Source organism: Pleuronectes platessa, chromosome 7, assembly GCF_947347685.1.
Source record: "Pleuronectes platessa chromosome 7, fPlePla1.1, whole genome shotgun sequence".
NCBI classification, from domain to species: Eukaryota; Metazoa; Chordata; class Actinopteri; order Pleuronectiformes; family Pleuronectidae; genus Pleuronectes; species Pleuronectes platessa.
In genome coordinates, this window is record NC_070632.1 from 28,677,565 (window position 1) to 28,694,065 (window position 16,501).

General features: G+C 39.9%; 1 protein-coding gene across 2 annotated transcripts in view; it reads right to left on the minus strand.

The window, feature by feature from the left end:
* Nucleotides 1–1,216: 1,216 nt before the first annotated feature.
* Nucleotides 1,217–16,501, minus strand: part of LOC128444185 (NT-3 growth factor receptor) — a 159,603-nt gene continuing 144,318 nt past the window's right edge. For both annotated transcript variants that reach the window (XM_053426507.1, XM_053426506.1), the window contains one exon: nucleotides 1,217–4,422. In XM_053426507.1, coding sequence (XP_053282482.1) covers nucleotides 4,237–4,422 — 186 coding nt within the window. In that variant the 3' untranslated portion in view covers nucleotides 1,217–4,236. The remainder of the gene's footprint in view (nucleotides 4,423–16,501) is intronic.

Here is a 16,501-nt window from a genome sequence, read left to right on the forward strand (position 1 = left end):
TAAAAACTTACTTTTAGCACCTTACAGTTTGGCTTTCTTGATTCCAGCTCTGGATTTGTACCCTCATGTTTGAATGCACTTATTGTAAGTCGCTTTGGATAAAAGCCTCAGCTAAATGAAATGTAATGTAATTTATTGTAATGGATAGCTGCAGAGAGAGAGAGGGTCTGAGAGAGCAAGAATCAGCTGCTCCAAGGTTTTAATGCTGTTTATTTTTTCTGCAGTGTTCCTCAAGAGTTCCTCATAGACCTTTACTGTCTTCAATGTATGTTTCAATTTTTTCACTATGATACATAAATATACTTAGCCAGAAATACATGTCTATGAAGCACTTTGTAAACCTGTTTTTTTAAAAGTGCCCTTAACCCTTAGCAAGAGGAAGGAAAAAAAGCACCCCCCCAAAAACAGCAGAACCCTCAGAGAGAGTTGTGATAGATCCCACGCAGACAGAAGTACAATAGATGCCATAGCAGGGGACATCAATAAAATATCAATATTTTATGATAAAGGACGATGCCTAACATAAATTGATAGTTATAAATAGATGGATATGTCACAGCTCCTTTGTGCCCCCCAGTGTTTTCCCCTTCCCTTGTATGTCTCCCCTCCGCAGGTGTGTGCCAGCTCCCTCTGATGACTCAGCGGCGGTGCGGCCAATGACAGCCTACCAACTTTTTATCCGTGTGTCTCCAGCATTCAGGCATCACAGAACATATCCTTCTCCCTCCGTCCTCTAACCTCATCCTCGACTCAGATTTATTGGACCATAAAGACCGGTACATAGAACTATCTGTACTGTGTGGTGCCCTGTGTTTTGTCTCTGCTCTGGGGTTGAAGACACTTAAACGTAACAGATACATGTATGAATTTTTAATATTTCTACAAAAGAAAGATTATGGTAAAGATAAAGGAAACAGAAATGACAATTGTAATGATAGTGTCATTCCTGAATAATAGAAGTATATGTGAGTGGGCCTATTGTACATCTAAGCAATCTAGTTGTTATCATAATTCACGATCAGCTGCCACCATGATCATCTATCATAAAGACTGAACTACTTAATGCATTTTTTTATATTCAAAGGAGTCATATGTTGCAGTAGTAAACTGAGAGATTTAATCAAATGTTTAAGATAATAATCAGTAGTGACTTTGTTCTCTAAATAAGTCTAGTATTGTTTCCTGGAAAGTGCTTCAAGAAAAGACAACACAGCTATTCAAATATGATGAACTTTTAATAAGATACAATCATTCATCGAACCAGCTTAAAAGTTCACTACACTTTATCTGTTTAAAAATACATTATATAAATTGTCAAATTATTGTAATACTCATAAACAATAGTATGGAGACAAATATACAACACATAACAAAGACAGAGAGAGAGAATGGATAGGAATGACACAGACTTATTATTGTGTTACAATGATTTTAACATATTCAGCTTATATACTTTAGTTGGAAAACATGGTGCAGGAAATTGCACTGGAAAATGCAGTGTTCGGAACTCATTCGATTGTCCTCAAACATTGATCGCAAAATTTAGATTTTTACCATACCCATCGATAACTAGCCCTCAGTTAACATCTGTATTTGTACTACTTTCTGAGGCTAACAAATGGGGTTTCAGAAAGGTTCCTCCAGATAAATTATAGTGAATAATGCAAGAGAGTTTTTAAATCGTGTTCAGCTTGAACACTATTCGGAAATGTTTGATCATTCTGACATGCAGTATGTATACATACTGGCTACCCATGAAGTAGGGCTTTTCAGGTTGCATCAACAAACATAGTGCAAACACTTTTTCTACACTATCTCCATTTAAGGAGCCACACATAAATGACTAATCATATGAACATGCAAAGAGAGATTCTAATAAAGCCACCTGAGAACCATGCAGGTGAAACTAGCTGGGGGTCATAAAAAAAATAAAATAAATAACAGTAAGAGAAACTATTTTTGTCTGTAGTGTGAAAGAAATGAAGTGAGCTGTTGCACTACTACTGTAGCTTATATGAGTTTCCTGTTCCAGCTAAAATTGTCATACCAGATTATGACCATTTGTTGAGGTTGGAGTTACATCAGAAATCAGACACTTATAATTACAGTAGTAATGTTATCATTCAGTAGGTCTTGAAAGGGCTTTGAAAAGAAAGAGACTTGTTTGCCCTCTGGGCAAGGTTACACCTTTGCTGCAAAAAACGTCGGCCCTATTTAATCCTGACATTGTGATTGTTATTTATACATATACATAAACATATTATTCACTTAAACCTCAATGTCAGACACAAGTATTTACAGATTTGGGACAATTTTTTTGCGAATATGTTTATCCATACAATCTGCCCATACTGCAAAATATCACTCTTGATATTTTTCTAACCAATACAACTTTTATTTAAAATGTTTGGAGTTCAATGTTATAGCACAAAGACAGGAATAAAACGATAGTTTGACAGTGGCTTACACGTTGATTCCTCACAGCTTTTAGACATAGCTGATAAACCTCTCATTTCTCATTTCATTCAGCCTGTGTTTACTTTTAGAAAGATTACACATTTGTAAACATAATTATAGTCCATTTTTTCCGCTCATTGCGAGTTTCATGCCTCAAGCTGAGAGAGCTAGGATTTAAACACTGGAAACCTAAAGAATAAACAGATTTCAATCTGACCTAGTGTTTCTAATACTATCACTGCCAAAACAACAGCCAGTTAACTTAAAAACTTTCCTTTACTGTCCAGATTGTTTAACACGTATTATCATATTAAAAATACTTTCTGTGGCTGGATAAAAGAAAATGAAATCAGTTAACATATCTCAAGACGTATAGACTTACAGAAGATACATTCTTTAACTTACAGGGTGTTGTTAATGAACACTTGCTGTTGTCATAAAGTTCTGGTTGCTCTTGTGTAGGATCTTATATTGATCCAATGTGGAACCAAGTTAAAATGCATATTTTTTAATGTTATCCTTAATGGTGATACGTTTGGTGCTACCCAATGGCAGAATATTCCAATGGCTTTGGAGCATGGCAGAGGTCCACTCTTTGATTAAAAAATAAATGTAAAAAATATACATGTAATAGGCAATAAAAATGTATTTGAAGAAAGAAACTGAAAATGTAATTCCATCTTGGGTAGTTGGATGTTCTTATCAAGCTGTAAAGGGTATACAATGTTTTTTGGGGGGTATTTGTGATAGTAGGAGGCACTTTGGTCCATCTTTGGGGTAATAGACAATCACTAAGGCCATGTCTCAAGGCTCAGTCACGGAGGGTCTGGTTAGGTGCTTGCATTAGTGAACAACTTGGTAGGCCAACATGAGACTCAGAGTGGATGGAGTATTTATGAAGGCTTTGTAGATGAAGATTCTGAAGCATGTGTACACTAGACAAGCAAATAGTGGCTGCTATACAAATACTTATTTGATTCATCTACACATGCTCTTTCTTGTTGACTTGCTTCCGCAATGACTTCATGAAAAACATGATCAAGCCTTACTGATGGTCATGTGAATACTGCATTCACTTAAAGTTAAGCAAGGACTGACCCATCATCCTTTCATTGATTTATAGGCGCATTAATAAATCATGTTAGGGTGAAATCGATTTAATCTAGGACTGGATACAAAAAAAGCCAATCCAAACTCTACCAGACTTGGTCAGGCTAGGATAGAAAAAACTAGGATGGAAATTAAGCCTCACTGATCTGGACTGGGTGAAATGAGAATGCATAGGCTATGATATAATGGATAAAATGTTTTTCCAAAGTTATAAGGATAAAAAAACTAAACCAGATCAGTACAATCAGGTTAATCCAGTTAATTCCAGTTTGATGCAATCCATACTACATAGTCAAATCCTTGTAGTTCTTGTAGTTTTTTTGAAAAGGGGCAAGACCTGACCAAACAAGTCTGGACCCAGTCATGGAAGGTAGGACAAAGCCATTTGCTCTTGATTTACTATATATTGTAAGGCAGTGCTGTGCAATCCTGTTAATTCCAACCCAGCTAACCAGACATCACTCCAATTTAAGCAATTCAAATCTTCATAAGTTAGGTAATTGGATACAAGATTCTAATTCTGATTTACATCGTTCCATCAGAGGCTATGTTGTGAATCCATGGCAAATTGTGGCTCCAAATCAATCAATTTACCTCTGATCCAGTGTAGTAGTTTCTAATAACGTAATTTGGATTGAGTCCAAGCAGAAAAACTCCGTTTATCCTTTCCTATCCTAGTATATCCAGATAGACTGGTGTGGCCTTCATTAAAGTTATGAGCATCTTCTGAATGTCCTTAATGTTGAAGCGCTGTTGTGGCTCCCTCTGCCAGCAGCCCAGCATAATATCGTAGATTTCCTTGGGACACAGCCAGGGGCACTCAAGAGCCCTCCCCTGAGTAATACAGTCTATTACCTGGGGAGACAAAGAGACACATGATTAACAAGACAGTGACTTGTCTTGTTTGAAAAAAGCTTTATTTGTGTGTACATAACATTTAAAGTCATATGTTGAAAATAGAGATGAGCCGGATACTTGGCTGAAACGAGTATCCGGTACGGATAAAGCACTTTTGCCGAGCACGAGTATTATACGAGTAATACGAGTCAATATATATGTGCTCGGACTGAATGAAAATCCTCACACAGCGTCACAGCGCTCCTCCCCTTCACACACCGCTCTGCTCACTCACTCACAGAACAGCTCTCTGTCTCTCAGTCACTCAGGTTCGCGGGTCTTTTCCGTTAACGTTTAGGGTTTCTTCAGCTTGATGTTTGTTTTTATTTCAGTTTGTACTTACTTATTAACCAGTAGAGTTCTGTTAAACGTGGGTTCGTTCAGACGTGGTGCTGGTAGAAAGCGACTCGCGTCGCGTCTCTGCCTGTCGGAGATTTTTTTTTTTTTTTAAACAGTTTTTTTTTTTTACTTCACGCATTGAGTGTCTGACTACTCTCTAGCGTCTAGCTACTCTCTCTCTCTCTCTCTCTCTCTCTCCCTCTCTCTGCCGGTCGTTGGAGTTTTTTTTTTTTTTTAAACCGTCAGTTGGCTCTAACCAGTTTTATTTTACTTCACGCACTGAGTGTCTGACACTTTCTAGGTAGTAGTGGTATAAAAAATATTACAAATTAAGCTACACACACATTATATATTATATATATTATATTATATTACATTTCACTTCATAATTGCAACAGCATGTGTTGTATTCATTGTTGCAAAACTTGTTCTGTAAATAGTTCGTTTGCTATTGTGATCAAAATCATTGATCTGAAGCTCAATGCTGATGCTGTCCTGTAATAGTTTTCTAATCAGCAATAAATATAACAATTTCTGATCAACCCATATCAATTGCATGCTTTCAAGACAACCCGGCCTACTTCCGGGTTAAATCCAGCCCACTTCCGGGTTAGGCCCCGCCCACTCCGAGTACGGATACGGATACAGATAATTCATATGGTTAACAGATACAGATACAGATAATGCTGTACTCGCTCATCCCTAGTTGAAAACATATTCAGAATTACATCACATGAAATGCCGCTGTGTTTTGTGAAATGTATTATTGATGTGGGGCTGTTCCTCAGAAGATATGGTGCATCATCCACTAACCAAAACGTTAGTGGTTCATTCCCCATATCTCCTATTAAGCATGCCAATACTTACCTTTGTCTTGTAAAATGTTTTTTGTCAAATGTGTCATTGTGTGTTGCTGTACTTTGTAAAAATGTGTAGTATTTTGTGAAATGTGTTAAGTTAAATTATGTTGTTTCATGAAATGCCTTTGTGTCGTTTTAAATGTTGTATTGTATTGTTTTCTGAAAATTGTCTGTCGAGGGTGGTGCAGGCCCAGAGCCAAGCAAAGTAGATTATTATTACTGAGCTGTCTTTGTGGTCTTTAATTATGCAGCTATATAAATAATGTTGTACATGGTAAACAATCTTTTCTAATGTTCCTTACACAGGGGGGGTCAGAGGTCGTGTTGAGCTGCATTTCAAACTCATAGTGATTGAGATGATGTATCTTTGTGATCTCCACACCGCAACCACACACTGAAATTCGTTAACATGGCAGTAACCGTTCTTTAATATGGGTACTTGGTTTCTCTTTGCACATGCACATTACAGATAAATAATTAGACAGGTAGATTTTGGTTTCATACAACATACTTAATTTATTTATATATACTTTTTGTGATAATTAATCAAGTTTTCTTTGAGTTATCAGTTCCTGGGGGTTGCTGCTGTAGTCATCTGGCCAGCAATCAAAAAGAGGCCAAGCTGTAGGAGACAATCTTAAATTGCTTTTAGCACTAATTGGACTGCACCATGTCTCTCCTAATCATGGGGAGGGGCACTATTTCCTTATTTAGATTTTTAGTTGTTAATCTTTGACTACTCTTTGATATTTATGTTTAAATATTTTTCCTTAGATAATATTGTATGGCCTTATACTGTTGTGTTATGTTGTAGCTGTAGTTTGTTTTCAATGTTAGTATGTCTCACTCTATCCCTCTTTTGTGTTTGAGGGGCTTGATCAGCCACTATATATTTTATTACTTTTGAATGTGTAGCCTTTCCAAATTGCTCCAATTGAACACTGCCCCTTTTTGGACCTTTAAAAACAAAAATGCCAAGAATGAAGATATCTGGGTTAGGTAGATTGATTAGTTTTGGTTTGTGAAGTGTATTTTTATTAAATGTATTTACATTCTGAGAAATGTGATTAGCTAAATGTTGTATTTTTTGGTCACTCAAAACAACTCAATCTGAGGAGGGCTTTTAAATTATCCTTGTGGTATTTTGACCAAAATATGTTACAGACATTTCATTAAGACCCCAAGGAACCATATCAACTGTGGTAAAATGGGCATATGATGGGTCCTTTCAGTTATGCCGCAGCTAACTTCCAGACACTGACTCCCGGGCCTAATGGTGCTCCGGCCACAGCTGTGTCCAGAGATGATATAAACTCTCCAGGTTAAACTGCTCTAATCAACTCCTGTCTCTCAGCTACCATCGCTTACGGTTTTCAGTCACTTCTCTCATCTAAACTCTCTGCGTACAGCAGTGGCTGCAAAGAGAGTCCACCAGAAATCCTTGTTATATGTGACTCCACTGCTAGGTTGGTTGATCTCCCAGACACCATCACCAACTGTCTTTTTGGTGGCAAAATGTCAGATTTCATAGAACTGACACCTGCTCTGCTCAATGTCCACACCGTGCTTTTGCACACGGGTACGATGACGTCATGCCAAAAGATTCCACCAAACTTCATTATGATCTTGAGCCCTCGTCTACACAGTTGAAAGCCTAAGAGGAAGGTTTGTACTCACTGGCCCACTTCCCACAGAGTCTTTTTAGCCTGCACATGTGGATCCAGAATTTTAACAAATGCCAGTGGACTAGGTTTTATAAGCAATTTTGATTATTTTTGGACTGAGTGGGACCTGTTTAAAATTGATGGTTCACTTCAGACAGGAATGGTGTGCGCAAACTGATTATCAACTTAATAAATGGCATTGCTTTTAGCCTAAATTGATGGTCCCCCCATTAAGACCCTTACCAAAAGCATAATTTTTTAGCCGACAGCCCTGTCCCTGACAGTGTGGGTCCTGAGGGTTCTGGTTCAGATTTGCGCACTAACTCACTTATTCTTATTAGGTCGACAGTAAGACCTGATCCTCTTTCACCTACACACAGTCACCTCAAGATTCTATGTGATTTTAAACGTGCCATCCCTGTTATAATGGGCTCTGTGCTCGGCCCAATTTTATTCTCATTATATATGCTTCCACTAGGAAACATTATCAGGACACACTCGGTAAATTTCCACTGCTATGCGGATGACACCCAGTTATATTTGTCAATAAAACCTGAACAAAGTAATCAATTAACTAAACTTCGAACATGTCTCAAGGACATAAAAACCTGGATGACCCGCAATTTTCTCTTATTAAACTCAGACAAAACAGAGGTTATAATACTTGGCCCCAAACACCTTAGAGATGCATTATCTAATGATATAGCTGCGCTAGACGACATTGCCCTTGCTTCCAATGAAACCGTCAGGAACTTGGGAGTGATCTTTGATCCTGATTTATCCTTTAATTCTCACTTAAAACAAATTTCTAGGACCGCTTTTTTCCACTTACGTAATATTTCCAAAATTAGACATGTCCTTTCCCAAAAAGATGCAGAAAAACTAGTCCACGCCTTTGTTACATCGAGACTGGACTATTGTAATTCATTATTATCTGGCTCCAGCAGTAAGTCGTTAAAGACTCTACAGCTTGTCCAAAATGCCGCAGCACGTGTCCTGATGAGAACAAAGAGAAGAGAGCACATTTCTCCAGTATTAGCGTCGCTACACTGGCTTCCAGTTAAATCTAGAATAGAATTTAAAATTCTCCTCCTCACCTTCAAGGCCCTTAATAATATGGCGCCTTTTTACCTTAAAGAGCTGTTAGTACCTTATAAACCCGCTAGAGCACTCCGCTCCCAGAATTCAAGCCTACTTGTCGTCCCTAAATTCTCTAAAAAAAGAGTAGGAGCCAGAGCTTTTAGCCATCAAGCCCCTCGGCTGTGGAATAATCTACCACTTTCAGTTCGGGAGGCAGATATCATCTTTTCATTTAAGAGTAGACTCAAAACCTTCCTTTTTGATAAAGCTTATAGTTAGAGCTAATTAGTGCGCCAGAACGTTACTTGTTCTATTTTATTACACATGACACACGGAGCTTCTCTTTCCAGCTTCTCCTTCCTCTTCTCCATCCCTATCCCCCTTCCCCGGAATCCCTTTGCTTTATCACCCGCAGATCCAGGGCCTCTGTGGCCGCACCATGGATTGCGGTTTGTGGATCGTACACCGGGGGTCGCGGTGGTGGATCCATTGTGGCGGATTCTGGGCTGATCGTGGTGCTGGTGGCGGACCCTGTGTCGCGTTGGCATTGGGCACGGGCGGTGGACCAGGACCGCGGTGGTGGCTTGTGATGGGTCCTGGTGGGCGGCGGTGGACGGTGACTGAGGACTGGAGTGGCGTCTGGTCTGGATGGTGGATCGTGGTCTAGATGGTTGCTGAGCATGGACTGTGCTTGCAGCGGGACTGCTTGGCATGTCATGTTGGGGTTGTCCTTCGGGATGTCTACCCTCATCAAATGCTGCTAGAGACTTTGATTATTGATGATGTTCTCCTACACGTGGCATCTATTGCACTTCTGTCCGTCCTGGGAGAGGGATCCCTCACATGTGGCTCTCTCTGAGGTTTCTACATATTTTTACCCTGTTAAAAGGGTTTTTAGTAGTTTTTCCTTACTCTTGCTGAGGGTTAAGGACAGAGGATGCCACACCCTGTTAAAGCCCTATGAGATGAATTGTAATTTGTGAATATGGGCTATACAAATAAAATTTGATTGATTGATTGATAATCAATGATGGAAGTAACAGGTATTCATCTAGCTACCTCTCTCCGTGTACAGTCACACTGTCCAATCTTATTCACATTGTCTGCCATCCTCCTCCAGTACCCAACTCCAGACTTTTAAACATTTTCAAGGCAGATTTACTGAATGTAAGATCTCTGACAAAATTGTGTAAAGATTTTATTCTGTCACAGAATTTGGAAATTTGTATGACAGAATGTGGGTGCAACCTGAAGATTGTGCTCCTCTTATTGAAGCCTCTCCCCCTGGCTACTCTTTCTTTTACCAGCCTAGACTACTAGATAGGGGGGAGGGTTAGCTGCTATTTTACGAAGTCATGTCAATATTGCCAATATTGACCGAGGAACATTTACTTCATTCAAGGCTCTTTCTTTTATTTTCAAGGAGAATACCCATAGCCTTTGTCTTCTAATCTACAGAGGCCCAAAATCACTGCCTGGTTTTATTGATGCATTTTCTGAAGTCAATAATATTACCCAGATATGACAGGCTTTTAATCATAGGTGATTTTAATATCCATGTCTGCTGCTCCTCTAACAGTTTAGGTGCAGAATTTGTCTCTGAATGACTCATTCAATCTATCTTCTCTCAAACTGGAGACTCTTGATCTTGTTTCAACCTGTGATAGAAATTTTACTATTAGGGCAATGATTGATATGAGGAACTACTTTGATGTTTAGAAAGATGAGCAAATGTTTCCCTGAGAAGTCAGGGTTGCACTCAAACTGATGTTATATGACTTCCTCACTGACAGGGTCACCTAACAAAGACTTAACAGCACGGGGGATTTGTGGTTGTAAACATTGGGAAAGGGATCTTGAAAACAGATGTTACATTCCAGGGGTCTGGGAAAGAGTAGGTGACAGGATATTGGTCACCTATTACTTAACATCAAAGAGGTTGATCGATAACATTTGCTTCCTCTCTAGGAGGGGCTTGGAGATGTATAAAGTGCTGCTTTTCTTGTATGTCATTGCTCATTGTATGAAATCTATCCCATGGTATTGTAAATTGATGCCCATCTGCAGATGTAGAATAAACTTCCAGAAAGACATTGTAATGACTTGTGCTTTACTATTGAGAAATTCCCATGACAAACCTCTGGTTTTACATTATCTGATGTGACATGTTTTCATCCTTTTTTTTATCCCCTGGTTCTAATAGCTCCCTCCTACTCGGTCTCGGTCTAGAGTTTTAGTTATGCCTCTGCCAATTCCTTTACTAAAGCTTTTAACTATATCCATTGCAAGCCTGTAGCATCAGTTGATGAGCAGCTAACACGTCTTAATTCTGCCTGCAATTCCATGCTGGATGAAATTGCAAAATTTCAGATCGGAAAAATTACGCACCTATCTCAGCCTTGGCTAAATGAAAACAATAATCTTATTGAAGCAAATGCTTCGTACCCCAAGGTGCTTGTTGACATTGTAAGCCGTGCCACTGATGCACCATCTGTCCCCTCTGTAGAAGTTACTCCTTAAGCCTGCAATGAGTTTTTAAACTTCTTTAACCCCAAAATCTCCACCATCCATCAGAGTATTATCACATGTGGATCCTCCATCAGTTTCTGTACCAACTAGGCCCAATATTTGCTTCACTGTGTTTACTCCAGTCTCCCAGCCTACACTGCTCAATACAGTCAAATTGTTTAGCAGCGTAATTCTGTCTATTCACACTACTTAACAATATTTGTTAAGGACCGGCAAAGTACACTGTGCACTACTTCTGAGTAGTGGGGCGGGCCCAGCAGCAGACTGGCAATAGGGGGGCCAGATAAGTCAGATGGGGAATTAATGGCACCTGTTCCAACCATCGCCGTCACACCCGGCTCACAAGTCCCCATCTCCATGTCAGCTGTCAAGACTGTGGGCTTCTCTGGGAAAGTGATACCCCTAACACATCTGATCCCAATAATAATTGTAGGCAAAACCAGAATTATTACATGAGTGGGAAACATTGAAACCATGGGTACAGACTCTCTTACAGGGAGGTATGGAATATCGGGTGCCAATCACAATATTGCATGATGCCAGAGCTTCTCAGTCTCTCAAGTTACAGAATGCGTTGCCGTTTCCGAAGAAATCTTTGGTTCTGATGCCTTTCTGTAGGGCTTAAACATGAGGGTATTAGGAGCTACGTTGCACACCGTGTTTTTGCGTTCTCCTCTCGTTTTTGGTCCTGTGGAAATTGGGATACGCACTTATCTGCCGGTGCGGTGTGTTGCCTTGATCCTCGGTAATGATCTGGCAGGTACAAACCTTTTCCGACCCCTGAAGAGATTGAAAATCCTGTTGCTGATTCTTGTTTCTTTGCTCCTGCTTCTTTCAATTCTGTCTCTGTGTTCCCTAGATGTGCTGTTACATGTGCGAAAACGTGTAAATTTGGTGATGTGATGGACCTGACTAATTAATTTACATATTCCGAAGATGGTCTTGAAATAAAAGAACCACTTGTAGGTTGATAGGGCTGAATTTATCCAGGCACAACAGACCTATGCCTCTTGTGTCTGCCACTAATAGACCACAGTATAATCTTGCTGAGCGCCGAGAAGACGATCAAACTTGACTATCAAGAGGAAGTTAAACTCTTAACAAAGTTTCTGAAGGTGAACCTGCGGAAGGATCATTACCGTAAAGGCGCGCGATGCACCAACCTCCGCTGCTCAAGTAACGAGAGTTTCGACAATATAAGAAGTAGAAAGTCCAGAAATTTGTGTTCAAATGCAGCGAGTAAAAGTAAAAAGTCGTCAGGAAAATTAAAACTCAAGTAAAGTACAATTATGTGAAATTAGGGATGCACCGATATGGAAATTCTTGGCCGATACCGATATTTAAAATAACAATCTGGCCGATAGCCGATACCGATATTTGTTTAATTTCTTTTTGTTGTTATTCATTCACCCTTTTGTGCCAGAAAAATAATTAAATCATTATTTAGAAATCACTATTTTAAAAAAATTCAGCCCTTCATCACTCTTATCTTTAATGAGCACAGATTGAATCAGATTTATGAAACAATCTTTGATTTAACTAAACTTTATTTAACAGAGACATATTATGCCCATTTTACCGCAAGTTGAAATGGTTCCTTGGGATCTTAATGAAATGTCTGTAACATATTTTGGTCAAAATACCACAAGGGTAATTTAAAACAGCACCTTTGTACCCTGTCTAAAACAGCCCTGTTAAAGTATCATTATAGAGAACGCTCTTCTCATTCTTTTACGGTAGCAGTATTGCCCGTTTATTAGAGGTGTTACGGCTTCTGTGTGTATGACGTATGTTGTCAGTTCCCTTGTTACCTGTGCATGAGACGGATGCATAGAGCCGATGCACATGAGAATAAAGTACTTAAACAGACGCTACGCTCATACTTTTTACGCCAAGTTACACTGCGTGAGTCAAGATAACTTAACAAGCCCTCCTCAGTTTTACCTGTTTTTAGTGTCGGGCAGAAATCACATCGCGTCAACACCCACCTTGGCTCTTCGCGATGCTTGTTTTAATTAAACAGTCGGATTCCCCTGGTCCGCACCAGTTCTCAGTCAGCTGCTAGGCGCCAGCCGAGGTGCACCGCCGGAGGGGGCCCCCGCGCGAACAGAGGGTTCCCCCAGCGGGCGCCGTAGCTGAGGTGATCCGTGAGAAGGGCCCGACACGCGTCCAGAGTGGCCGCCGCTGACCGCGTACCCGGTCCCCTCCAACGGCCCGCCTTCTGCACCGGCGACGGACACCGCCCCGCGGTCCAAGAGAAAGAAAGCCCCCCCACCAGTGACGCCTTGAGGTGCCACCGGATGAGGACCTCCCGGTGCCGCACCCTCCGGCGGCGCGGAGAGGAGGGTGACGGAGGGACTGCTCCCCCAGCCGCGGCACGTGCCCAGCGGTTTTACCACAAACATGAACATCGGCCAATGATATCGGTGAAAGTCAAGTTTATTACCGATAAGCCGATATCAGTAAACGAGGCGAATATCGGCCGCTACCGATGTTCGGCCGATAAATCGGTGCATCCCTATGTGAAATATCTACTTAAGTAGTAACGAAGTATTTGTACGTCATTACTTCCCACCACTGCATACTGAGTAGATAAGGGAGGCCCCCTAACTCATAGTGCGGCTTTGGTTGCAGTTGCACACTCTTGCATGACAGCACTATATATCAAGCATAATAAAATGAAATCATGAAAAGGCCTTATGTAAACGTGTGAAAACGGTTGCTTTTAAAAACCAGTGATTTAATGGCCAATTAAAATAAAATAATTCACTAAAGGAAATATGACACCATTAGAATTGAGATGAAAGAGAAGTTTTGAACTAAAAGGAGGTGGTGAAAGCCACCTCCTGGTTGGTTGAGCGGGCAACAGCAGAGAAGGGTAAGGTTTGGTGTATATATATATATATATACACATACATATGTTGAGTCCGTGTGTGCTTTTGCTAAAACGATGTCGGACAAAGTAGTTTTCTCTGGCCCGCTCCCTAATACAACAGGTGATGACATGTTTAGCCGCATGTTGTCTTTTAACCGCTGGCTGTCGAAGTGGTGTCCTGTAAACGGCGTGGGCTTTATAGATAATTGGCTAACTTTTTCGACAAAACCTGGTCTTGTTAGGAGAGACGGCGTTCATCCCACTTGGGATGGAGCAGCTCTCTTATCTAGGAATATTACTCAGTCTATTACATGACAACCCATAGTTGGGACCAGGAAGCAGAGCTGCAGTGCTAAACACTTCTCTGCGCTCCCTCTGGATCAATCACAAAACCCCATAGAGATTGTGTCTGTTCACCGTCCGATTAAATTATTGAAATTAAACAATAACAGAGCGAGAACTCCACACAAAAATTTAATACAAATAAAAACAACCTCTGAAACAATACAGGAAACCCAGACTTTTAAATGTGGTCTTTTAAACATTAGATCACTGGAAAAAAAGGCTCTTTTAGTTAATGAAATAGTCTCCGATTACAACATAGATTTACTGTCCCTCACTGAGACGTGGCTACATCCTGATGAATATGTCAGTCTAAATGAATCTACTCCCCCCAGTCATATCAATTCACAGGTTCCTAGAGAAATTGGGCGAGGAGGTGGAGTTGCTGCTATTTTTAACTCCAGTCTATCAATTAATCCTAAACCTAAACTCAGCTACAAATCATTTGAATGTCTGGTTCTTAGTCTTCCACGCCAATCCAGGAACCACCAACAGCCAATCATATTTGCCGTAGTTTACCGTGCTCCCAGGGCTTATACTGAATTTTTAAAGGAATTCCCTGAGTTTTTATCAAACTTAGTCCTAAAGACCGATAAAATTATTATTGTTGGTGACTTTAATATTCATGTTGATAATAATAAAGATTGCCTTAGCGTAGCATTTATTTCAATACTAGACTCTATTGGTTTCAGTCAGTGTGTGCACAAACCTACTCATTGTGGTAACCACACACTTGACCTTGTATTATCGTACGGTGTCGGAATTGAAAATTTAACAGTACTTCCGCGCAATCCAGTTCTATCAGACCATAATTTAATAACCTTTGATTTTTCAATAACTGAATATATGCCACTAATAAAAAATTCATTTTCTAGATGTCTACCTGATAGTGCTGTAGCTAAATTTAAGGAAATAATCCCAATTACATTTAAACCCGTATTAGCAGTAGATATAAACAACAAATTCTTTAAAACCCTGAGCTCCATTGAGATCGACCACCTCGTCGATAGCTCTGCAGACTCATTACGATTAACATTAGACTCAATAGCGCCTCTAAAAAAGAAAAATGTCAAACATAGTAAATTAGCTCCATGGTATAATTCCCAGACAAATGAGTTAAAACAATTATCAAGAAAACTAGAAAGGAAGTGGCGCTCCAGCAACCATGTTGAAAATCTAATAGACTGGAAGAATAGTGTGGAAGAATAGTGTTAAAGAATATAAAAAGGCTCTCCACAAAGCAAGAGCCGCCTACTATTCAAAACTAATAGAAGAGAATAAAAACAACCCCAGGTTTCTCTTCAGCACTGTAGCCAGGCTGACAGAGAGTCACACCACCACCGAACCCAGTATTCCTCGATCCCTAAATAGCAATATCTTTATGACCTTTTTTAATGATAAAATTCAAACTATTAGAAATAAAATCAACCATCTCCTGCCCTCAATTGGCACTAATACCCTCCCAACAACAGAGATCTCAGAAACGGCTGAGAATCCTACCCATTACTTAGACAGCTTCTCTCTGATCACCCGTGATCAGTTTACCAAATTAATCTCAGGTTCTAAACCAACAACCTGTATCTTAGATCCCATTCCTACCAAATTACTTAAAGAAATTCTGCCCCTAATTGATAGTTCGTTACTTAACATCATCAATCTGTCATTATCATCAGGTTATGTACCACAGTCTTTTAAAATAGCTGTCATCAAACCCCTACTCAAAAAACCCACCCTAGACCCAGAGGTTTTAGCCAATTACAGACCAATATCTAATCTCCCCTTCGTCTCTAAAATCTTAGAAAAAGTTGTTGCCAATCAGCTGTGTGAGTTTCTCCGGGAAAATAATATATATGAAGACTTTCAATCGGGGTTTAGAGCCAATCACAGTACAGAGACAGCCTTGGCAAAAGTCACTAATGACCTTTTAATAGCCTCAGATCAGGGACTTGTGTCTGTCCTCGTTCTGTTAGATCTCAGTGCAGCATTCGACACAATTGACCATCAAATTTTATTACAAAGACTCAAACAGTTAATTAACATTAATGGAACCGCCCTTAACTGGTTTAAATCGTATTTTTCTGATCGCTCCCAATTTGTGCAAATTAATGATGAGTCATCTGTGCGCACCAAAGTTAACCATGGTGTTCCACAGGGCTCTGTGCTCGGCCCAATTTTATTCTCATTATATATGCTTCCACTAGGAAACATTATCAGGACACACTCGGTAAATTTCCACTGCTATGCGGATGACACCCAGTTATATTTGTCAATAAAACCTGAACAAAGTAATCAATTAACTAAACTTCGAACATGTCTCAAGGACATAAAAACCTGGATGACCCGCAATT